The following is a 25,297-nucleotide window of genomic DNA, read 5'->3' as shown; positions in this document are numbered from 1 at the left end:
TGCAGAAATAAAAAAAAAAGTCCACACCATGGTTTGGAAACCCCGATAGGCATTCAAAAGAAAAGTGCACATGGGATTATTCACAGTAAACAGATTCAACCATGGAGCCAAGTTCCAGTCTAGCGTCACACTTAGACCAGTTTTCACTATCAATGTGACTTGATGGAACTGCATTTTTTTTTACCCAGAAACTCTATTTTTCTTTGTGCATGTTCACATTTTATAAATGAAATGCAGGTACCAGTTTGAATTGTGACAGACATAAAAAAAAAAAAAATTGGTCCCATTAGCCCAAAGAGAAAACATTCAGAAAAATTTCATATCTAAGAAAGATTTAAATCCCCTATATAGAGAGTGCACACAACACTTTGGGAAATGCAGACATTGCATCTCGTATCCAAGTGAAGGAAACAAAAATATGTTAAATATCATATACATTTTCTTTTTTTACAATTTTGTGAATCAAAACTGCAATTTGTAAATCAAGGACACAAAATTCCAGCATATATGAAACCCTGTGTAAAGCATAGTCAGTTCACTCCTTCTAAAATGTCCTCTTTTCCTGTCCTATAGAGGTTTCTTGATGTTGAAAAATTATACAGTACAGTCAAAAACAGTGCTACCTGAAACCCCATCCTTTAATCCCACAATTAACCGTAAACTGAATTACATTCAAAGATTTTTCATCCTTTGGCAACCATTAGGGACTGACAGTAGTGTTCACCTATTGCAGTAATTGTGCAAAACAGCAGCTTATAACTGAAGACATGAGTTCTTCTTGTCTTGCTACCAGGAAGAGAAAAATGGCTTCCTGCAGTGGAAGGTCTGTGTGAACGCATTACTCAGGTGAACAATCCTGCCCTGGCTTCCACCTCGACTCCTTTCCACTACCACTTTTGGCATCTGTACCAACTGAATAGGACTCTTCTCATCCTTTAAAGCTTGTGTTAAATTTAGGATCTAAAGAAAATAGCACAACAAACGCTTAATAAAAAACACAAAAAACAAAAAGATATAAAACAAAGATGAAGCAAACTTGGCGTTCCATCAGCTAGAAAAATGATTGTTTAAATAATTGTTTAATGATTGTTTTTTACGTTTTTGATTTACTATGCAGCCATTATAGATTACATTTATCTTCAGTAGAGCAATTCCAAAAGCATAAGTTCTAAACTACCTGCGTCTCCACTGCTTGGTCTAAAAGTGGTTACCATTATGAAGTATTACTACCAATATTTTATAGCTGTAAGGCTACATGCTCATTTAGGTCAGATGTGGGGTGGGGAAAGTAAATCTCCTATTTACTTATTACTTATTTATTATCTTGCTCCCACAGACTTCCCCCACTAAACCCCACAGCTTTTTTTCTATGGCATTTTGTGTGGTGACATACATATTATCTCCTACACAATGCAGAACCTTTTGTGCATTAAAAGTGAGGACACAGCAGGCCTGCAGCATCTGTTGGAAGAAGAGCATGGTCCACACCAGGGAATCCGAGGAATAACACAAGTAAGTATTCTTTTGACCCTAACAAACATTTTTATCTTTTGGTACAGGGGAAGCCGCATTTTTTTACTCTGGAATTTAGCCTTAGGTTTACTCAAATGAATGATTTAAAATAGCTTGTTATGTTATAAACAGGCATAAATGAACACTAAGTGCAAGCTTCAAAGATTTTATTTAAATGCCTGTAAGCCTTTGTAAGGGCCCAGCACACCTGCCAGTCCAAAGCCATAAGCTTAGTAGTCAGTAGAGGTTCTGGTCAGGTAGAGGGGGAAACTGCCTGGGTTTCAGCAGAAAAGGGGACACAAAAATGGCAGAACATTTAACCTATACTGCTAAAGTAGCTTCCATCTCCAGGAAACTCTTTAAAGGTTTTGCATTGGAAAATAAATGACTTCATTCTAGCAAATGACAGCAATAGCAAACAACCTATACTTGTCTCTCCAGCAGCTTATTTCTTCTGCCTCTCCTTTTTTGCCCTGCAGACTCTGAAGTTCTCTTTGTATTGTGACATTTCCAAAAGTGTTATTTGGCTGCTTCTCCAATCACAATTATTATTAATACATAGTATTTATATAGAGCCAACATATTATGCAGTGCTGTACAAAGTGTGGGGGTGGGGGCAGAAAAAGATAATAAACAAAGGGGGAAACGAGGAAAAACCCAACAAGGGGAGTAGGGAACGGAAAAAGGGAGGAGACCTAGCAATATTAAATGTCACAATAAAAGACGTTAAAGCAAACGTGGCCTAGATTTGAACCTGGGTCCTAGCGCTGTAAAGGCCAGACAGCAAAACTCAGGTATTCGCTAACACCAAAAAAGCCTGCAACATACCAATACTAATTTACACACTTTGTGGAAAGTTCACTAAACCCACATAAAACACTCCAAATCTATCTGTTGCATACACACATACCTGCCCTCTCATTACAGACATCTGTTTCTCAAATGTTGCTTTGTCAAAGCCCTTATCCGTCTAAAGAAGGAAAAACAAAATTGTAAAAATTAGCATTAAAATGGAAGGTATTGCATTAAATACTTTTGCTACAACAAAACCTAATGTATAAAAGGCACATGCACTTACTTTAAACAGCTCATAAAGATCTTCACAAAGGTCCTGCACAAAGTTCATGTCAGAGATACGAGGAAGAATAAGGTCTCTTGTCTCTTGGCTAAAAGGAACCTTAGCTTGAGGAAGCCAGGCCCAGAGGAATGGATCTAGGGAAGAGAGAATATATATGCCCTGTTTACTCAATGAAATAAAGGAAACACAGGAAAATATATAAAAAGAAATCCCTGGGATTACTCTTTAAATAATTATGTGTTTTTAATTATTTTGAGTTTATTATCTTTAAGATATTCTTGTAGTGTACAGAAATTTGACAATAAGGTTATCAATGCACACTTGCAAGGTTAAAACAAACCACAAAATAAAAATATATGATATACAGTTTGTACATAGAGAGGAGGTATTATATTTATTAATTAATCTATCAGTTCATTTCAATATTGTTTGAAAACTATAAAGATTATAACAAAAGGAGATAAAATGTGCAAAACTTCAAAATGAAAGGCAGATTGCAAAGTAAATGTAAAAGGCAAACCCCTAAACATTTTTTAAATATATTTTTAGCAAAAAGATCAGATCTGAGCATGTAGGCCCCTTAAAGGATGTCTCTGGGTTGGTAATTGGGGATAAAGAAAAGGCAGATTTATTAAAGACTTTTTTTAGCTCTGTGTACACAAAGGAAAATGGCAGAGCTCATGTCTAAATTTGTAACAGCAATGTCACTGCCTTAAGTAATGGCTCAAAACTGATATGATTGATAAACAGTTGGGCAAAATTAGGGTTGACAAAGCACCAGAACCCGATGGATTACATCCACGTGTCCTCAAAGAGATGAGCTTAGTTATTTCAAAGCCATTATTTCTAATTTTTAGAAACTCTTTAGTCACTGGCAAGGTACCGATGGACTGGCGAAAGGCCAATGTGGTTCCTATCTTCAAAAAGGGAGCAAAGTCATTACCAGGTAACTACAGATCGGTTAGTTTAACATTTAAAGATAGAAAGGTCCTAGAGAGTTTGATAAAGAAAATAATATTATAAGTGATAGTCAGCATGGCTTAAAAAAAGACCAAAGTTATCAAACAAAACTCTCTTTTTAAGAGGAAGTAAGTAAACAGGTAGACGGTGGAATAGCAGTTGATTTAGTGTACTTGGACTTTGCTAAAGCATTTAACACCGTACCCCGCTGATGGTTAATATGCAAGTTAGGGTCAATAGGTTTAGAAAAGTCAATCTGTAAATGGATGGAAAACTGGCTTAAAGACCTCATCCTAAGAATAGTGAATGGTCTAAGGTTATAAGTGGTGTACCCCAGGGTTCAGTGTTGGGACCTTTACTGTTTAATACCTTTATAAATAATATATACCGGTAGTTTGGGATTAAAAGTACCATTTCTGTGCATGCAGATGACACCAAACTATGTAATGGAATTAAGTCCATACAGGATGTCTATAATCTACAAGCAGACCTGGATATACTGTTTGATTGGGCAGCCAAGGGCCAAATGACATTTAATATAGATAAATGTAAAGTTATGCACTTGGGGGGCTAACATGCATGCTTCATACTGTCCAGGGGGAATACATTTGGGGGAGTCAGAAGTTGCAGAGTTGCAACTTTGAAGTCAGCAGGCATGCTGCCAAGCAGTGTGAACATCGTGAAAGCGTTTTTTGATTGGAAAACTTTCTGAGATTTTCTGTTATGCCTACATCTTTTCTCAGTTTGCCTAGGGGATTTTAACCCTTCGGAGCCTGCTAATATTACTCTGCTACTTCAAACTTGTACTCTGTCCCGCTTACCCTCTGACTCTGTGTATGATGCAGCAATTGAAGAGGTGTTTGTATGCAAGGACATACTGTCCATTTTGGATTTAGGATCTTTAAACTGATTCCTGATGAAGCGGACGTAAATATCCACGAAATGCGTCGAATCAAAAGAATCTAAAATTGTGAGACTTCATTGTGCATATTGCTTCATACCACACCATTTTGGATTGAGGGTTTTTAATTTGCTGTATTATGTTGCAATTTTTAGCTTTCACCATTATGTGTATCAATAAAGTTTATTTATTTTATCTATTGTGCTGTTAAAGCAATTTTTGTCAGTCTTTTGCTCTGTTTATATAGCTAAAATTAGCTGGGATGTAACATGTTTGATATATTGGTTGGATACTTAATCACACCATATCTATTTGCATAGGAATAGACTCCAGAGATGGCAACAATCCTGCCCCTGTACAAAGCATTAGTCAGTCCTCATCTGGAATATGCAGTCCAGTTTTGGGCACCAGTTCACAAAAAGGACATTGTAAAATTGGAGAGTGCAGAGAAGGGCAACTAAACTAATAAAATGAATGGCAGAGCTCAGCTATAAAGAGATTAGCTGAACTGAATCTATACTCCCTTGAGAAGAGATGTTTAAGGGGGGATATGATCACTCTGTATAAATATATAAATGGTCCATATACAGAAATCTCTTCCCAATTATTCACTTTGGGATCATTACAAAGAACAAGAGGGCACTCTTTGCGCCTGGAGGAAATAAAGGTTTAGGCTTCGGATAAAGAAGGGATTCTTCACTGTAAGGTCTGTGAAAATGTGGAATCAGCTCCCTCAGGAAGTAGTTTCAGCAACTTCTATAGATTGCTTTAAGAAAAAGCTGGAGGCACCTGGGCGTTAAACCCAACTTAGTTCGGGGTAAAAACACTTGCAAAAAGTGTTAAACCGGAACTTTTCTCAGGTGGTTAAAAATACAAAACAAACGTTATATTGCAATCTGATTGTCATACATTGTATGACAATCGGATTACAACTGAAAGAAAATACTTACCCGGTCCCCGCAGCTCCTCCGGACACGTCTGTCCTCTTTCTTCTTCTCCCGGTGAGTGCAGTGACGATCTCCTGGGTTTCCCGGTGACGTCGCTGCATGCGTCGGTGCAGGAGGCGGGGCGGGAAATTCAAATCACTTTGTATTGAACTCAATACAAAAAAGCTGTATTGAGTCCAATACAAAGAAATCTTTATATTATATATACCGGTATATTTATTATATATGCTACTGTACAATTATCTTACATTATACACTATTTTTTTAAAGTTTTATAAAAAAATTTTTTATTATTAAATGTATAAAATTTTGGACATATTTCGGTGAGTTATGCGGTAATTCGGTGAATTATAAGTAATTACTGAGTAATTCGGTGAATTATACCCTACAATCTAAAATAAATTTCATTTTTATGTAACACTTTTTGCATGGAAGTACGGAAGTTCGGAAAGAATTAGAGCACCCGGCGTTCGCGTACAGGTCCCTCGGCGATTCCTGATGATGTCCGTGCATGCGCCCGTCGATGGGGGTCGTAGCGGGAAATTCAAATATTTTGTATTGGATTCAATACAAAGTCCTGTATCCAATCCAATACAAAATAATACAAAATATATTTATGTGGTTTTATCGATAGTTATGTGACGTTGGACTCTTGTTTTAAAATTTACCACACTAGGGAGGTGTTTTAGAAAAATATATTACTACACAGTATACCGAATTATTGCATTTTCAGTATTTGATTTATTTATGTATTCTTGTTTAAGCTGATTTTTGTGTTTTTTATTTATTTTATTAAAAGTAAATTTTTTTTTTTTTACATGATTGTGTGTTTCAAACTTTTTTTATATTCATGATATCTACTAGACCCTTGTTCGGACTTATTTCTGTAAGTTACAGGTCTACAATTTAAAAAAAAAAAAATTTCATGAAAAACAGTGTACCGCTTTTGGTACAGAAATCTAGACATCAGTGTAAGCCCAGGTGGTTAAAGTAAAGATAACTTTATCTTTACTTTAACAGAGACTGTTGATCCAGGGAACATCCGATTGCCTCATGGAATCAAGAAGGAATTTTTTTTTCCCTGTTAAAGCAAATATACCAGGGGTATTTTTTCTTTTCTCTGGACCAATTATGTCTTATAGGGTTTTATATCTGGGATTTGTTTTTTTTCTCTTGTGGTTGAACTTGATGGACTTATGTCTTTTTTCAATCTAACCTACTATGTAAGTTAAACTCCACACTCCATAAGCACTACAGACAGGGGAGGGAATACAGTTTTGGAAATAACTAGGATTCAAAATCAATACTGTAAATACAGGAGAGTTAGGAAAAGTCATAATTTAAAAATCTTTCACATTGAGATTCTTTCCCTGATCTACATAGTTAAGGAAGAGCAGGAATACACTCGCATAACAGATTGTAGTTTATTACAACTAGGTATGTAGGTTTGGAATATGGAGTCTTGATTTGTTCAACCTAAATCTACAATGGGGCTTCAAGTGTATTTTAACCTCTAGGGATAGCACAGTCAGATTAAAGGTTGTAACAAAACAAGTCAACAAACTATTCAGAAAAATAAAAAAAAAATACTTGCATGCTCTCCACTCATCAGGATGTTTGAATGGGAATGCCAGACCATTATCTATTGCTGCAATTTTAATAACAGGCTCTTTATCTGCCCACTCCTAAGAAAACAAGAGAAAAGCATTGAATTTCACATACAAATACATTGTAAAAAAATTAGATAAAATGAAATAGGGCCAGTTGTCCGGTAACCATGTTTACAGCAAAACTCTTACAGAACATAACCATACCTTAGATACTTGGAAGTCAGAAGATTTCTCTAAATCTTCTGTGTATTCACCTTGACTTTCATATCGAATGAGCCAGTTATCATTGCCTCGATCTACATAATGTAACAAAAAATTTAAAGAATTAAAATTACTTTTATTAAGACCATTAACTATTTCCTATGACATTTACCACCCAAATCTGCAACAGAAATGCTTTGCACTAACAGATAAATACCTGTGGTATTTATATTTAAAGGAGATGCTTCAGAAACATACTAACGTCTATCCAAATTGAACCTTCAACATAACTAGTTCTGTATTTTCAAAAAATTCACTATTTTTTGGGGTCTTCATGACTTTATTAGCATCAAACATCAAACTTTAAAGGTTAAACATTCCTGTGCGTTTGCTTTATCCAAATCATTGCAGGGAACCCTACTTGTGATTATACAAAACATGGCAAACTTTCCTGAACAATATGTGAATGTCCCGTTCTTGATCCCAGACCACCGCAAAATATGTACAGGCTTCAAAAATGCAGCACAAAGCAGAGGTAGTTATTTTACAAAAGGAATCAGAGAATGCCATAGTTCGTGAAACCCCAGTTTTTCTTCACTCGGGATACACAGAGACAAATAATTAGTCAAGCAGGATAAATTATTGGAAGGCCCTAGCCCCCTCCTCCTCCACCCCAGGGTTAGAGATGTTAAATAAAAACACAGAAGAAATGCTTCAACTAATGATACCACTTGGACAGGTAATTCAAGTTCACCACATCACAGCACACCTAACTGATGATAGGTGGTGAGAAATTCAGCAGTTTCAAAATCACACACACGCTATGGATACCTGCCACGGCTTTTCTTCTGGTCTTGACCTACGTTTAGGTGCAGCATACACACAATGAAAGGGTGCAGGAAAAAGAAATTTTGCTGAAAATTAATTTTCAAACTTAATGAACATTCTTGCAGGAAAAATTCACAAGGAAACTAACCCATGCTAGAATTGCCTGTACATAAAAATGTACAGCCCACATTAGGATGGCCACACAGAGGGAAAATCTTAATAGGAATGGATTATAAATCCATCATCTTCTAGACTGCAACATCCTATTTTATTGTGGCAAAAGCTTTTTTTCCCCCTTTCCCCTTAAACGCTATGGCCTCTTAAAGGTCCAGAGCTGATAAATCTTGGCCCGCAGTGAGAAGGAATAAAGAAAATATCAAAGACTGTACCCAATATGGACAGGCATATAAAAAAGGTAAACATTTCACCACAAACACTATGGAGAAGGTATTCATAAATATGTGACAATGAACAATACTCACCAGTATTCCTAATGACATAGTCTAAAATAACTAGTCTCTCAAACTGAGACTGCAGCTGTTTCCTAGTATTCTCAGGCAGAGGTTCAGTTTCAAATCTTCTAAGCCAGTAATCTGCCTCTTTATATCCATCAACAAAAAGCTGGAAAGAACCAACCTGAAAAAAAAAAAATTTTCTCATTACACATTGAAGGAACAGCACAGATATCCTGTTCAGCTATAGCTAAACCCATGGCATGTAAGTACAGTCTTTCTGACCATTTAAAGAATGATTTACATTTTTTTTTGTAGTTTCTAATGATGTTTCTTTCTATTTTTGCACTGTTTATTTCAAACCCACAAATGTCTGCTTGATGAAATATTTATGTGGGAGGCATGATAACAGACAATTTCGATACCATAAGCACATTTAGCAAAATTAACATGGGAAAAAATTACCTTAGGAGGTAAACCTATGCGGTGAAATTTTCGACCTACTGTTGGCACTTTTTCTAAGGCGTATTTTTTTCCTCTTGACTTTGCACGGTCTATTGCACTGTAGTTGAAAGTTTCACTGACAAGCCACACTACCTTAAGAGGTAAAAAGAGAAAACTTTACATGTTTGAAATGCTAATAGCTATATTGCAGTAGTAAAATCTGTGCACATATAGACTAAAGTAACACCTATAACATAGTAAAAAGTAAACATATAGTGCAGAAAGGAATAATGTTGTATAGTTCGTAAATCATATCAAATCATAAGGGACAAAGGTGGCCTTGGCAAAGTGCCACTGTAGATTCTGAAGAGGAACAAGGGAGATAAGCAACATTCCCTTCCCCCAGCATACTGTCTGATGACTCCTTTACAAGACTATATGTCTATATATGAATATGAATGAATATATGGATTATCTGCTCAATAGTCAAGCACCAAAATAGTTGCTTTTCAAGTGTGGAGGTGCACCATCTGCAAGGAACTAATGCAGTGTTGATGGTATATCTACCAGAATTAGTCCTGAAGGAGGCCTACATGTCCAATTACCCTCTTGTTTTATTGTTATTAACTATTAAAATGTTGTTTTAGAACATGGAATATGAAGCCAAGTCACAAAAAATATTAGGCATGAGCTGGGCTAACCCAGTTGAATCCTCTCTAAATGAAACCGTTTTATATTTGGCGTCTTGTTTTTCTTTATATACTGAAGCATGGAGTAAGCTATTTTCAGTCTATGATGAGCTGGCTGGCTTTACCAGTCTGTGCTTGTTTTGTAAATGCAACAGTTCTCATATATGCATAGTACACATTAGCTATCTGATACTTCTGGTCCAATCTCCCTAAATAGGATATATTAGCCAACCAATCATGAGACTAATTTTTGTGAGTTTCTGGATGTGGAAAGCAAATATACACCAGAAGTACATAAATTGTGTTACGTGTATGAATAATCAATTCCATTCTATAAAAACCAATTTGGAATATTTCAATAGTTTAACCAGTGCATGGAATGCCCTCACCTGCAGCCTAGAGTTAGGCTAGTTTGCTGCATGTACACAGTTGTTGGAAAAATTTCTTACTGATCGTTTCTAAAGACAGAAGCCTACACAAAGCTTTAACAGCTAAAATCTTGTTCGCATTCCAGTGCTTTTGCAATGATTTGCTTAGTGATCTAGAATAACATTTCAGATGTTAAAGTTGTATCCTTTACCTTTGTTTTAGGCACAACACCCAACCCAAGTCTTTCATCCACTAAGTATGCTCCAGCTTCAGACAAATATCCCTGATTTGGAACAAGGCAGCCACGCCCAAAGCAGCAAGGACAGCAGATTTTGTGAAAATATTTGGTCCATTTTGGGTTAAGGTTCCCATAAGGCTCTTCTGATTTTGGTTTGAACACACCAATTATTTTCTGCAGGAAAAAGAAAGAAATCTTTTAGCAACAAAAAATACCAAATGCAATTTTTTAGAATCAATAATGCAACACAAATATCGTTAAAGCTAGTCAAATACCTTGAAAAGTTTCATATTCCCATTTTTCCAGTGTTACAATTTGCAACTGATATTTTTAGTGAATAACATGATCAAAGTTATCTGTTCTCTCCTTGGCACTAGCCAAAAGACTTGTATTGCACAGAAAACGTGTGTAATTTGTTTTAGCTCTATAAAGAAATATTTGAGCTGCTGACACCGTTGACTAAATCGGTCATAAAGATAGCTAGTGTTGGAAGCATATATTTTTGACAGCTTTTTCCCCATTTAATCACAAAACTGAATTATTTGTATAAAATAACAGCACTGAAAAGACACAATCTGGTGTAAGGAAATTGCAGTAAAAAAAATTTTTTAGCCAAGCAAATTATTTTCTTTTCCCACAACTCACAAGTTTAAAGGTAGTTTTATGACCAATAAGATGAAGTCTAACGCATTCCAAGGTCTCCAAGATCCAAGAATTTCTTCATATATCACCGTTTTCTTTAATATTCTTCTAACATATGGTTATGTATTTATATTACTTCGACAATGCCTTTAAATGTATGTGCAGAAAAAGATTTCTCTCTAGAAAGGTTTTCTAAAAAAGGCAGGGCCAACTTATTTTTCCCTTAGGACCCCATCAATTCCACCTGCAATTGGTATCCACTACTCCACAGAAGCCCTGCTTTACAAATGTTTCTGCAATAAAAAAAGCTTTAGGCATGTGTAACAAAAGATCCAAAGGCTGTGTACAACCGATTTTAAATACACACATGTTGGCTACAAGGAAACAAAGGAATTATGTGATAAAAAACTAATCCAAAATCAGTGATTTTCTCATTTTCCCCACTTACTATAGCATAACATAAAGCATTTTAATGTTGGCACTCAGAGCTGCCAGGACTTCTGCTAGTTATCAAAGCACTCTCCTATACAATCTCAACCTCCCCTAGGAAATTTGTGTTGGAACCAGCAGCCTATTTTCTCCCAAAATAATAGACAAGTGAGGCTGCACTCTGGATTCATTGGCCAATAGTGGGGCGAGGAGTAGGTCCAAACAGACTTCCTGGATAAATAAACATGGTACAAAAACCACAAGTACAGAGGTTCCTGGATAACCTTGTATTAGAGCATCATGGTTCTCCCCAGACCCTTTTAGCCGGGCGCACCACCCAACACTATTTAGTAACTCAGCCGTTTTTGGGTTGGGTCACAGTTGCGTCACAATACAGAGGATGCCACCTACACTTTCTTCCAACCTGGCTAAAAATTTCTGAGTTGAACACTGAGCAGGCAATTTTGAGAAGTAGTGCAGTTATTTAAGTTCATGGAGGTAACGCTCAATACAGGAACATTTTTAAAAATGATATGGAATTAATTACTTAAGGATAGCTAAATCCTGCATATAAGATAAGATATCTTTTTCAAAGGGACAACTTGTTGTTAAACATTTTAAAAGAAGGAAACAGAACAAAAGGTACAAATTTATGGTTTACGTTTTGGCCAAATACAACAGTCCTTTCTTTAAACAATAAATGTGGAAATTACAGCCTGTTTTCACAAATAATTTCGGAAACCGTTAGAGCATTGGACATTGTATTGATTGTTTCACATGCAGATCAATGTAGTTCTAAATGTGTATTTACAGTAACAAAAAACTGGGGCACCTAGTTTAAGCATAATTATTGTTACACAAAAAGAATGTAAAGATTTCACATTCATTGGTATAAAAATCATTGAAGAGCAAATTGGAATAATTGACTAAACACTGAATGATAAATGATTTTTAATAACAAAAGTGACAACTTATTTTGGGCTGAGGGACAGAAACTATAGTTTAAGTCCAATTTATTAAAGCTCTTCAGGACTGGGGCTATAGATTATCAAGGATGAACCTTGGTGATCCGGCAAACCTGCAATGGATCTGGTCCAGGATTGAAAACTAATAATTGTTTTTTTAAGAAATCCATTCCAGTTTTGCGGGAGTTCATCCATGATAGTCTATTGTCTCCAGTCCAGGAGAGCTTTTATAAATCAGGCCCATTATGTAATGTTTCAAAGATGTATCTTACGTATCTAAGGATAAGTTTGTTGGCAAATCTGAACTTCTTGACTGACCAAAGGTTTCAGTGGTTACACAATCTCCTCTCCTCCAAGATCATAAATAGAGCACCTAGAATAATAAACTCTTGTGAAACAGTTTCTGGTCTCGATAAACCGTAATGTTTTCCTTACTTGCTTATATAGAGACAATAAATGTATAACAGGCAACTTGTAACATTTAACACTCACTCCCTTTGGATCTTTAACAAAGTAGCTTCCACTTGAGCCTTGAGATATTCTTTCTGGAAACACACCGTTTTCAATGGCTTGTTCTGCTCTATGAATGATGTCAGCAAATTCAATATCATCCAAAATAACATTTAGTTCTTCAGTAGCGCTATGACCTACAATGAAACAAAAAAGAACACATTTGAAAAAGGAAAAATGTAACCTAATCACATAATAAAAGGATTTCTCACCAAGTGTTTTTACATTCAAGAATACGAACAGGTAAATATGGTCTGGGAAATGTTGTGTATGACTGAGCACTGTCTACACCCCACAGAATGACAATAGCAGCTGTCAGGAAGCTGCAGCATTGGGGACAATGAAGATATGCAAGGAGTAATTGGCAAATGACTAGGGCTATGTACACACATTAGAAGATTCTTGCCTGATACGAAAAGTTGTGCTAGTCTAAGGCGAGAATGTGACATGTGTACAGCAGTCACCTGCCCTCATTCATGGGTCCATCGGGATGAATACATAAATGACTGATGCAGAACAACCGCTATACAAATCAATGGAGGAGAGCACAGCAGGGTGCCACTCGCTTGCTAATTTGTTTGTTCCCCATCCTACCCTCTCCAAAGAACAGAACAGGCACTGTGTATACAATGTTCTTCACTCATTTATCACTTTTTGTTGCTGGAAACATTCGCAAAAGATTATTTCCAGCGACAAAAATTGCACATGTGTACGCAGCCTAAGATTACGTGCACACGCAAGATTTTATTTGCTGGAGAGAGAAGGAACAAGTGGGCAGCACGCCACTATGCTCTCCTCCATCATTGGATCGTGAACAATGTCAGGTGATCGCTACATACATGCCAGCTTCTCACCTGAAACAAGCAAACTCATCCATCTTGGACGAGGATTATCTGGTGTGTGTACGCAGCCTAGTGCATGCTGAAGGGGCAAGAAGAACCTATTAGCATGATCGGGGACATGATGTAATGAAAAGTTTATTATTAAAAAAAAATTGACTAAGATTTGAGGTGCCAGGAACAGAAAGAAAAAAAAAATAATAAGAAATGTAGGATTAATGGCGGACAAAGAGGTAACACCTAGCAGGTGAAGAAGTTCCAGGGACATTTAAAAGATCCGCGAGAAAGTTTAGGGAAGTTTGAAAGGGAATGAATGAAAACAACAGTCAAATGCTTGGAGTAGCACCAAGGAGAGAATTCTAGGAGAGAAGCAGATGTGGTAAAAAGGCGGAATAGGACTGGAGAAGAAATTTAGGGCACGTTCAGACCTGTAGCAAAGCAAGCGATCCTGCATAGCACCTGGCGACTGGCATATTGCCAGCTGCTGAGCTGTCCATACTGCTGGTTCTTGGAGAAATGGCGTTTGCACGTTTGACAGGGGACAGGAGTGGTACTGAAACAGTTCACCCCTATTCATTCCCTATTAACCGCCCTATCAATATTCCCGAGTGTAGCTTGGTGTGAAATTTCTTTACAGAAAGCAGTAACCCCCGAGCCACACTCAGGGTAAAATTGAGAAGTTACCTGGGCCTCACAGGCCCGTGGCATCCTCCAGCAAAACCGGCCAGGCATCTAGGTCCACTTGGTTGGTCCAGTTGGCGATGCCGGGCATCCATGTCCCCTAGGCTTGCATCCCGACGTGTAAGCTTTGGAGACGCGAGGCCAGGGGATACAGATGCGGGCCAGTGTTTGTGCGTTGGGGGTGGGTTCCGGCAGTAAATTTAAAATTAGAAGTATTTTTAAATGTCAAATGTACCGATTTGACCTTTAAAAATACAAAATAATCATACTGCCAGGGAGGTTAAGCTGCCATAGGTAGAAGTTACACGTAGTAACTTCCCGAGGCAGCAATTCACTGACACGGGGAAGCGGTAACCTCACAGCCAGTCTATACACAGCACCAGCTGCCAGCTCCTGGGCACAATAGGGGCACATGATAAAAAAAGGAATAAACTAACACAAATAAATAATAAAAATAAATAAAAATACTGACTCTGTAAAGACTCAGCGTTATGTAAATACAGAAGAAAATAGCAGTGAAGTAAAAGTGATATGGACAAGAGGTTTCCAGTGGTTACAATACTGGATCAATGACTGACCAAGAAGAGTTAACATAGACCTATAACCACATTTTCTAACATATAAAAGGGAAATGGATATCCCTTTCATATAATAGAAAAGAATGTTTCTTTTTGGGGCCTCAACCTCTCTTCCATCCTTACTGCCAAGGCTGCTCCTTCTTCACATGCTCAATATCAAACATGTGTAATCCTATAAGGCTGATCTCATGCATGCGCAGTGCTCTGGGAACATGAAGAGGAACCCAGAAGATGGCCATGCTCGTCATTCCATCCAGAAAGGGGAAAGTGGAGACAGTGCAGGTCTCACTGTGTTCAGTTTGTGAAGGGATTGAGGGCCAGTAAAGGTAAGCATTATGTTTTTCTGTTCTTCCTCCTATAACAAGTGGCAGAGGTATGGATTGAGAAAGGTCTGGAAGGAGTAGCAGACATAGCTCATGCCATGGTCACCTCTATCCTGTACACCATAGAGGAATGACAGGTGCCTTTTATCAGGGCACTGACACATTTCTCGTCTGGACTACTGTAACCTCCTGCTCTCTGGTATTCCACTAACCCAACTCTCTCCTCTACAATCTATTATGAATGCTGCAGCCAGACTTATTCATCCTTCCGATTGCTCCTCTTCTGCTGCATCTCTTTGCAGTTCTCTTCATTGGCATTGGCCGCTCCCTCCGCTCCTCCAATGACCTACTAATGACTTCCTCACTCATAACCTCCTCATACGCACAGCTCCAAGACTTTTCTAGAGCTGCCCCAACTCCCTGGAATGGTCTTCCTTGTCCTATTAGGCTTGCTCCTACTTTCTGCTCATTTAAAAGAGCACTCAAAACTCCCCAACCCATCTTTTCTGTCTTTTGAAACCGTCATACTTCCCACCACTACATATCTCCCCTCTTATTGTGTGATACTTCCCCCGCCTCCTAGATTGTAAACTCTTCGGGACAGGGTCCTCTGCTCCTGTGTCACCGTCTGTATTAATCTGTCATTTGCAACCCCTACAGTGCTGCATAATATGTTGGCACTATATAAATCCTGTAATAATATTAAAGTCACAGGTCACGTGCCCTGGGCACACCAATTACCAGAGCTGAGGATCAGATTCTCCCGGTCTGAGGAGCTGAGCCGCGCTCTCCCTTTACTCGAGCTCTTTGGGGACGGGACACCGGACCTCCTGAGCAGCGGCTCCTCCTCTCCCGCCTCTTCCTCCCGTGTACGGTGAGGGAAACACCTCACAGCACTTCCTGGAGTAACTTTGCCCGGCTGAGCGTCTACAGGTACCAGCGGTGCCACCCCTCCTTCCCCCTCTGACGAGAGCTCCAAGAGGACCAACAGAGGCGAGTCAGCCCTCAGCTCTTCCTGCTTTCCCTCAGCCATCGCAGTCACTCACGAAGCTACTCAATCCGGCATAGTGGTATCGAAAGATTCGCTTGATGACGTCACTAGTCCTTTCACCAATCATTTACACAGGGACTTCACAAGAATGTCTATTATTGGTTGCCAGGGATGACAGTCCCTCCTAATTTTCTATGGTTCTGTCACTACGCACGCGCAACTAGACGTCATTACCGCAACAGGAAGATGGAGACGTAACAAAGTAATGTCTTAAAGCTGATTGGTTAAATCGGCTACGTTCCCAGCTGTGGGCGGGTCTTGGGAGTTACAGAAAGCGACGTGGGTATTCCCCTCCCTACCAATAAGCGGCGTTCTATCTCCTAACCTGTCCGTCTCGTATGCTCTGGGAGGGTGACATTGGGAGGTTCTGTCTTCTTCCTGCAGTCTGCCGGGAGGTCACTCTTCGTTTGTGGGAAGCTAGGCCCGATACCAGTCCAGCATGGCTCAGGCGGCTCAGAAACTCGTCAAAACTGTAGTTACCAAAACCCCCCAGCTTCTGAGTGGTAAGAATGGGATTTGGGAGACTGCAGACAAAAAAATATATGCCTGTAGGGTGAAATACACATTAACCATACTGAGCCTATTGCATGATTACCTGTGCTGTGTGCAGAATGTGTAACCTGGGTTTATTCTAATCAATATTTCTATTGCCATTCATTAATGAGCAACTTGTGCCAACCATAGGGCTTGTGATAGGGATGGGGGGCAGGGGGTATATACAGCTACTGAGGGACACATGCCTGGTAATAAGTATAAATAAACTGAACTTTGTATATACTATAATATAAAGCATATATATGTTTTCCAGATGTTCTCTGCTGACTATAGGCCTCAAAAGCTGGTGGATTGCAGGAAAAAAAGAAACAAGCGTAGGTGACAGGTCATGCATCTGTCACTACCATCCAGCTTACATGGCAAAGGAAAGGGTTATTTATCCTAATTTCATGCTCAGAAGATAGTGTAAAGATATTACTAATCCAAGGCCAAATAATAGTAAAGTGGACGTCTTGTTAATATTTTTAAGCATCCCTATGCCCTAAATATAAGTACGTAATACGTAACACCCCTACCTGCACTGAATAGGAATCATTGCATGAAGGTGTTTCTGCAGCTGACGCTTTGTCTCCGTGCCCCTATTATTGACCTCTGTAGTGGTGGAGGGGTTGGCAGAAGGTACCGCTCAACACAGGGCACTGGAGCTACACAAATGTAGTTCAATTGCAAAAGAAACTTTATCTTGTGGTTCCTTCTCAATGGAGTTGCATGGAAAGGAAAGTATGTAGATGCTTTACAAGGAGCTTTGGGTTCCGCAACAGGGTCATTTTAAGTTTAGATACTTCGGGGAAGGTCATTTTGTTTAGCAGGACGCAATGAGACATTATAATTCCAACACCGGTGTCTATAGATGCATTAGAAAGAACATTTTCTTCAATGTGCATCATTTAAGGCATTGTGTGCTTAAAAAGCACTACGACAGCCTTTCCGTGATTCCTTACTATGGCTATAGACCTATAGACAGACTCGTGTCTTACTGGGAAGGACAAGAGGTTAGACCCAGACTTCAACTAACTGACATACTTCAGCAACTTTTCTTTACTTTCCTAACTAATTAACCAAGGGTAACTATAGATCAAATGTTTTATTTTAAATTTCCTCATTAAAGGGAACAGTTATCTTAAATGTTCATTTTTAGTAATTTAGCAAATATAAGTTTTCAGTACTTTGCCTGAGTAGCTGGGGAAAAAAAAAAGAAAAGACAGTGTTGATTGCTCAGAGATTCCATGAAGTGTTTCAATATCTGTGTGATCTCTTGCTCTAAAAGAAGTATGGTAGAGTTTATTTTGTACCCCTATGTAGTTCCATTTTACCAATTGGGAATGTTAGAATCATTTTTAGGTGTTGGGGAAACCCTGCACTAATCAATCAATAGGGAAAATGCTGTTTGCATTGGTTTCCAGTTGGGAGAATGCTCCTGTCATTCATTCATGATCAGAATGTCACCTTAACAGACAGCTAAAAGTGTTCTTAGTTTCATGGTGTTGGCCCCAGGATTATGCAGACATCATCTTAGCAGCGGTCATTCAGCCACCACTCAAGGAACCCTGGTTGAGAATGGCTACCTTAGATTATAAGGTAGATGCAGTGATTTATAGTAGTGGTCATGGACATTTTGGACATTTCAATTTTTGTTTTATTAATAATAAAAAAAAAAATAATATTCTAAAAAAAAATCCTGTATGACAAATTATGCCTTTATTTTGCACTAAATTCACGAACTGTACTAGAGAAGGAAAAACAAGGGAGGTTCAATGTCACGTCAGTGTAGTATTAAGTTGGATGAGACAACCATTGTACACTTCAGTATTGTTTCCACCATTACAAAAGTCACCCCGCTCCGCAAATACTGATTCTCATCTGATTGTTTTATTTTATTTGTTTATTTCTCAGATGCTCTTTTAGGTAAGTATGACCATAACAGTGTAATTTCTTTACCTGGTATATTTAATGGCATTAAATAGTTTGACTTTGGTAACTATGATTTCTTGTTTGGTCTTAGATTTGAATGAAATAAACCCATAATGAGTGAGAAAAAGCAAACAAATAATTTGCATTTCTTTAGTAATACCAGAGTTAATGCAACTAATAATACCAGTAAGAATAGTAATGCTCCACATAACTGTGAGCTGATCATTGAATCAAAGTCTCCACAGTCCTTGTAAGGCACCATTAGGAAGATCATGATTTTTCAAATTATTATTAAACAGGATTTATATAGCGCCAACATATTACGAAGCACTGTACATTAAATAAGGGTTGCAAATGACAGGCAAATACAGACCGTGACACAGGAGGAGGAGAGGACCCGGCCCCAAAAAGCTTACAATCTAGTAGATGGAGGAAGTATCACACAATTAAAGGGAAGATATGGAATGGTGGTAAGTAGTGACTAGTTCAAAAGACAGAAGAAGATGGGTAGGCAAATTTGAAAAATTAGTTTTGAGTGTTCTTTGAAATGAACATAAAGAAGGAGCAAGCAAAGTAGGACGAAAAATAGGATGAAGAAGACCATTCAAGCAAACACACTGGAAACCGAGATTGCAGGGTTTTCCTGGCAACTAAAGCTGACCTTGCACAACTCCGCTTTGTCACTAGAAACTTGGAGAGAACAGGCTGTGAAGACACATTATTGCAAAGGGACATCCCCTGTCCCTTCCTGTAATAGTGACCTGCCTGATCAAGCACTTTAGTTTCACTTCATGGAAACTCATTTGGCAAGGGTTACAACATTTGTCCGGATTTAAGCTAGCTGTGTCCATATTAAGATTCTTTCCTGTTTGCGGTCCAAGTGATGGATATGGCCAAGAGTGTGGATATCTCACCAATGAGGAGGCTGCAATCCAAACTGGTTTATGGGAAAATTGTTTTAACTGTTAATTGTTTCCCTGTTTTTTGCTTTGCTTGCTCTGATCTGCGTTGGATAGATAATAAAATTCGGTGAACTCTGCCAAATAAGGGCAATGACTAAACTTTATCCAAAAGCAACAAAAGTATTTTTTTAATGTTGGGGGTGGTCTGTGTGTTTTGGATTCTATGTGTGTTTGTGTTTTTAGACATGTTTGTTTTTATTGTTTTGTTTTTTTTTTTTTGTTTTTTTTTGTTAAATAACTTTGTTTGGTATTCTCTCCTAGCTGCTGTCAGTTACTCACGACCCCGGCTTGCAACTTTCTGGTACTATGCTCGTGTGGAGCTGGTTCCTCCCAGTCCTGCAGAGATTCCTAAAGCCATTGAAGGAATAAAAGGATTGGCACAGTCATTCCAGAGAGGCCGCTTATCTGAACTTACTGTCAGGGTAAGAGAAATCATCTAACTTAAAAAAAACAAAAATAGTTGCTTACCAAATTGAACTTAAAATTGGTCATACAATATTTGTTCACAGCCATCCAAACAATCTCATTTATTTCAGATTTTAGTTGCTTACCTGGAGTACTACCATGTGCCATAAATGAATAATCAGTTGAAACCATTTTTTTAATCAAAATTTAGTTTTACATTTTTCAGGAAGCACCACATGGCAACTAATAGGAACTCTTTTCTATAAAACTGTTTGGCTGCTTGTTAAGGAGTACAGCTGGTAGCAATTCTTACTCTAATTTCTTCACCCTCCACAACCACCAGCCAATTGAGGCGCTCTCTTCTGTTTTCGTGAACAGGCAATGTGCACATTCCCTTGTTAGGGCTGCTGACCTTACATCCAAGATGGAGACACCCACCAGTAATATCAGTCCTTTTCAATGTTTGCACAGGGGATTTGCTTAGTAAAAAAAAATTAAAATGTTCTTATAAACCTATGGGAAGAATGTTATTAAAATATTGTTCTGTCAACAGTCTCCTGATAATGGGCGAGTGTCCTCCAATATTTACAATCTAATTCTTTGTAAACCATACTTCTCCACTGCTGGAGAGCCATTTGTGCACAGCTCAAGAATCCTAAGGTTGCATAGTTTCAGAAACCTAACCGTGTTAATGAATTGTCTGATTATTTAGTACTTAAAAACCACAAGAACATACCACAGGCATGACATCAAAAAGTCCAGTGGTTTATAGAGGCTGCTGCTAAGTTTTGTCTCAACAACCCCTCCCCCCCCCTCCCAAATTCTAGATAAATGTATTGGGGTTAAAACAGATCTGATGATTTGATGCAGGTTTGTAGCTAGCAAAAATTGAATTTCTGATCATTTTATATGTTCAGGTCAGAAATGTCTGCTAACATTTAAATGTTATTTCAGTTTGTAAATATTTTCAGTTGCAATTTTTATGTAAGGGTTTATTTATGCTGGTCAGTAGACATTGCACTTACCTCTTCCCCACTACAAGTAATTGCTGCCTACAGGTGGATTCTCTCCTCATAGAGAATGAATGTCAGTGTCTGCCTGCCATTGGTCTATAAAAGTAACTCAAGCACTTCTTCATTTTGAAACGGCATAGTGGTGGCAGCTGCCAAGGAATCTGCACTTCACTACCCATGTTAAGGACTAATATTTTACCCACATGGTACTTTTGGGTACTCCTTGTAAGGCGTGTTACATTGACCAGTAGCGAGCAATGAAACACTGCTGACTAAATTAATTGGTAATAGTCAGGATTTGTCTAATACAGTACCTTGAGTTGTCCTAAAACTGTATATGCTGAAAGTATGTACATTTACAATGGTATAGATCAGTACAAATGACTTGTATGTTAACTACTGTCTTATATGAATGTCTTAATATATTAATACCTTTTATTTAATTTTTTTCCTGCAGGAAGCTCTCAGAAATGGTCTGGTTGCAACTGAGGTTCTATTCTGGTTCTACATCGGAGAATGCATTGGAAAAGGTGGCCTGATTGGATACAATGTCTAAGGCTGTCTTTTATTGTACAGTTCTTAATTCTTTCATTCTGACTTTTTTGTGAAATCGTACTCTCGATAAATTAAATGGAAAATGTCACCTCTGCCTACAGTTTTATTTATTTGAACTGCGTACTTGAAATATTATTCTTTGTTTTAAATTAGGTTGAGGCAAATTAGGATAAAAGAAGAGTCTTGGTATCAGACAATGACAGAGAACAAAAAGATGAACCTGGAAACCAGATATAGAACTAAGGTAGATCATTCATCGATCAGCAAAAGAAGGTCATTCCAAATCAATGTTTGGTACTTCAATGAAACATTGATGGAGGATAGCCTAGTTTGTACAAGATTACTACTAGATATTTTACATGTGATCTCAAACCAAACATCCAGTGGTGGTTCTAAGGTATTTACTAGGATAACTGATAATATCAAGTCCAGATATGCAACATCAGTCTAGATCAGGGGTAGGCAAACTTCTTTAGTCAGGGGCCACAATCTAAAAAAAAAAAATTGCCAGAGGGGTCTGGTCGATAGTAGAGTGGGTGAGGTTATGCCATCATGAGCTCCTGGATGTCATGTCATGTCATGATGGCATAACCCCGCCCACTCTCCCATCGCAGATCTGAGCCTGCGATAGGAGAGTAGGTGGGCTGTGTCACTGCACACAACCCGCCCAGTCTTCCATCGCAGGCTTGGATCTGGGGACGTGTCACACCCCCCACCACCAACCCCGGCGGGGTCCTTCCCCTGACCCTGCTCGGGGTGGCACCGGCCAGAGCCGTGGAACACCCAAAGTGCCAGAGAAACATCCCCATTGGGCCGTATACGGTCAGCGGGCTGTAATTTGCCCATGCCTGGTCTAGATCAACAGGTGAAAATTTGGGGAGCTGTATATGTGCATTAATGTAAAATAAGTGTTGCTCCAGCACATAGATGTAAATCTTCTGAATGTAAGGGTATTAGAAAATATTTGCCTAATCCAGCCATTTATGGGTAGATGAAGGAACATTCATATGTTTACAGACCTCTCAAGGACCCTGGCTGGAATTTTGTGGTGGGAATGTTTATTGGACATAATAGGTTTTCCTGGCCTCTCACCAGTACAGAAAAGCTTGCTGTGGCAATGTTTTATTAAGCAGGATAGATCTGGGTAATTACTACTACAAAGATCAGAACTGGAATAACAGAAATACGTACGCTATATGCATTTAATCTATGTATTATATGAAAAAAAAATGAATTTACAAAGACACCTGCACTTTTTGATACTGCCACACAATACAAACAACATTCACAACTGTGTGTTGTGCTGCAGGCAAGTATGTTTTCACATTGAGGGCTCGGTTTATAAAACGGAATCAGACATTCATACAAACCTTTCCTCATGGAAATCAATCACTGCCATTGAAACACAAAAACCTAAAACATTCCCATGAGGGAATGTTTGAAGGAATGTTCAATAACTGGTTTTATAAATGGAAGCCTATATGTGATTTAGTTTGTTATTCAGAACGAATAGCAACATTTTGCATGTGTTAAACGTGTCATAGATCATAGATCACCAACCATTGAGCGGAATCTAGCCAAACAAAGTGTTAATTTGAGAGTCGCTGTGAAGCCCCAAACTGAACTTTAATCTTAATCTCAGTGTGTCATACTTGCTGCTCACAGCTGCCACACATCATACCATGTGATGAGTCCAGTTGGTATTTTTTAAGGAAATTATGTTGGTGGTCGGACCTGTGGGGTAGCAAGGCTACTTTTGTGGCGTCCATCTAGCAGAATGCTGGCAGCTGTTGTAGAAAAAACTAAGGTAAGTTTTACTCCAGTTCTAGACAAAACAAGCTAATAACCTTTGCAATGGTGAGGGGGGCCCACTGAAAGAAAATTAAGGTATGTTTGCTTAGAATTGAGCTTTTTAAAAAAAAAAAAAAAAAAAAATCATTGCCTAGTTGATGTTTTGATCATCTACCTTTAAACCCCCTAGCGGTAATCCCTAGTGTGACTCAGAGTGAATTTTACTTGCTAAAAGCACTAATCCCTAGTCACACTCGGAATTGCTTAAAAAAAAACAAAAAAAAACCTCTTACCTCGTTCAGTTAGGGTCCCCCAGTGTCCTGCTGGTCCCCACAGGCCTGGTGACGTCGGTGCGGGCGGGAGGATCTGCAGGAAATTCAAATAATTTTGTACTGGATTCAATACAAAATAGCTGTATTAAGTCCAATGCAAAGAAATCTTCATACAGTCAGGTACATAAATATTTGGACAGGGACAAGTTTTTTTCTAATTTTGCCAATTAATTACCACAATTAATTTTAAATGAAACAACTCAGATGCAGTTGAACTGCAAACTTTCAGCTTTAATTCGGTGGGTTGAACAAAAAGATTGCATAAAAATGTGAGGAACTAAAGCCTTTTTTACACAATCACCATTTCAGGGGCTCAAAAGTAATTGGACAATTGAATCAAAGGCTATTTCATGGGCTGGTGTGGGCGATTCCTTTGGTATGTCATTATCAATTAAGCAGATAAAAGGCGGTCAAAAGAGCTCTCCATGCAAGTGAAAGATGTCAGTGCAGCCATGGAATCACAGCGTGGTCCGTGCGGGTCCCACACAGCATATGCCCACTGTAATGATGTAGGGGATTCTCTGTGATGACAGAGGCTGCGGCCGGTGGAAATCTGAACACGGGCCGCAATTGGACCCTGGCCAATTTGGACATGCCTGATTTAGTCTTTCTAGACATTTACCTATCTGTAGAAAACCCCCATGTGCTCACTGGGGGATAGTCAGTTGATATTCCAGACATGGAAACGCAAACAGGTAGTAGTAGTAAGAGATTTGTACAGCCAGGAGATGGGGCGTTTAATAATCGTTGGAGAATTACGTGCCAGACTACCTTCTCCAACGTTTTTAACGCATTCTCTGTACCTCCTACAGGTGATTAGCTATATTAAATCAATCATATCAGATATTCAGGGGGCTCTGAGCTTTCATAAATCTTTGTCGACTACCAACATGAGCAGGTGGGGAGTGGAATTATGGATAGAGGATGTTGTCTCCACTGTAACACAGGGATATCAATCAGTATGTAAAGAAATGGTGAATGAAATATGGAGGGAGACACATATTCCATAGGGCTTATAGGGTTTTCAAACCCCCTGAGGAGACACGGCCTAATGTTAATGTAGACTTTACTTGTCCTAAATGTAAAACCCCATCCGCCACGTTGGTCCATCGTCTGTGGTCATGGCCATTGATTACGCAGTATTGGCAGAAAGTACTACAATATGTTTATAAGCTAACTGAATACTTTGTCCCAGCCAACCCTATGTTTATTTGGATGTTGGGATGAACTTCCAGCGGTGGTACAGGGTAGGGGTAGAAGAGAATGGATCTCAGTCTGTCTTTTGGCAGCGAGACAAGCTTTGCTCTTGAGTTGGATTGATTCTCTACCCCCTAAACTGGAGACACTTAAAACAGCTATTTGTGCTGTTTCATAGCAAGGCCCTGGATGTTGAAATGAACGACAACAAACACGTCAATGGATTTTTTGAAAAATAGCACCCTTTTATTCTCTATACCTTTACAGAAACAGTTCAAAAACAAATTCTGACACCTTTCTTGCAGTCCACCTGGTATACAATAAATATA

The 25,297-nt window shown here is 38.6% G+C and overlaps 2 protein-coding genes across 2 annotated transcripts; one reads left to right on the top strand and one right to left on the bottom strand.

Moving 5' to 3' along the window:
• Positions 1-437: 437 nt before the first annotated feature.
• Positions 438-16,386, bottom strand: PI4K2B (phosphatidylinositol 4-kinase type 2 beta). Its single transcript, XM_072427034.1, has 10 exons — positions 15,938-16,386; positions 12,758-12,912; positions 10,203-10,403; positions 8,955-9,086; positions 8,520-8,673; positions 7,213-7,304; positions 6,993-7,083; positions 2,591-2,724; positions 2,423-2,482; positions 438-960 (listed from the first exon to the last, which is right to left on the bottom strand). Exons 1-10 carry the CDS (start codon positions 16,227-16,229, stop codon positions 787-789), a joined length of 1,485 nt encoding a protein of 494 aa, XP_072283135.1. The 5' UTR covers positions 16,230-16,386; the 3' UTR covers positions 438-786.
• Positions 16,387-16,590: 204 nt separating this feature from the next.
• ATP5MG (ATP synthase membrane subunit g) lies at positions 16,591-21,736 on the top strand. Its single transcript, XM_072427035.1, has 3 exons — positions 16,591-16,750; positions 19,937-20,097; positions 21,551-21,736. Exons 1-3 carry the CDS (start codon positions 16,687-16,689, stop codon positions 21,647-21,649), a joined length of 324 nt encoding a protein of 107 aa, XP_072283136.1. The 5' UTR covers positions 16,591-16,686; the 3' UTR covers positions 21,650-21,736.
• Positions 21,737-25,297: the final 3,561 nt, after the last annotated feature.

The sequence above is a fragment of the Pyxicephalus adspersus genome, chromosome 11, assembly GCF_032062135.1.
Source record: "Pyxicephalus adspersus chromosome 11, UCB_Pads_2.0, whole genome shotgun sequence".
In the NCBI taxonomy this organism is placed as follows: domain Eukaryota; kingdom Metazoa; phylum Chordata; class Amphibia; order Anura; family Pyxicephalidae; genus Pyxicephalus; species Pyxicephalus adspersus.
The sequence above is the reverse complement of the archived record's forward strand: the minus strand, read 5'-3'. Positions and strand labels throughout refer to the sequence as shown.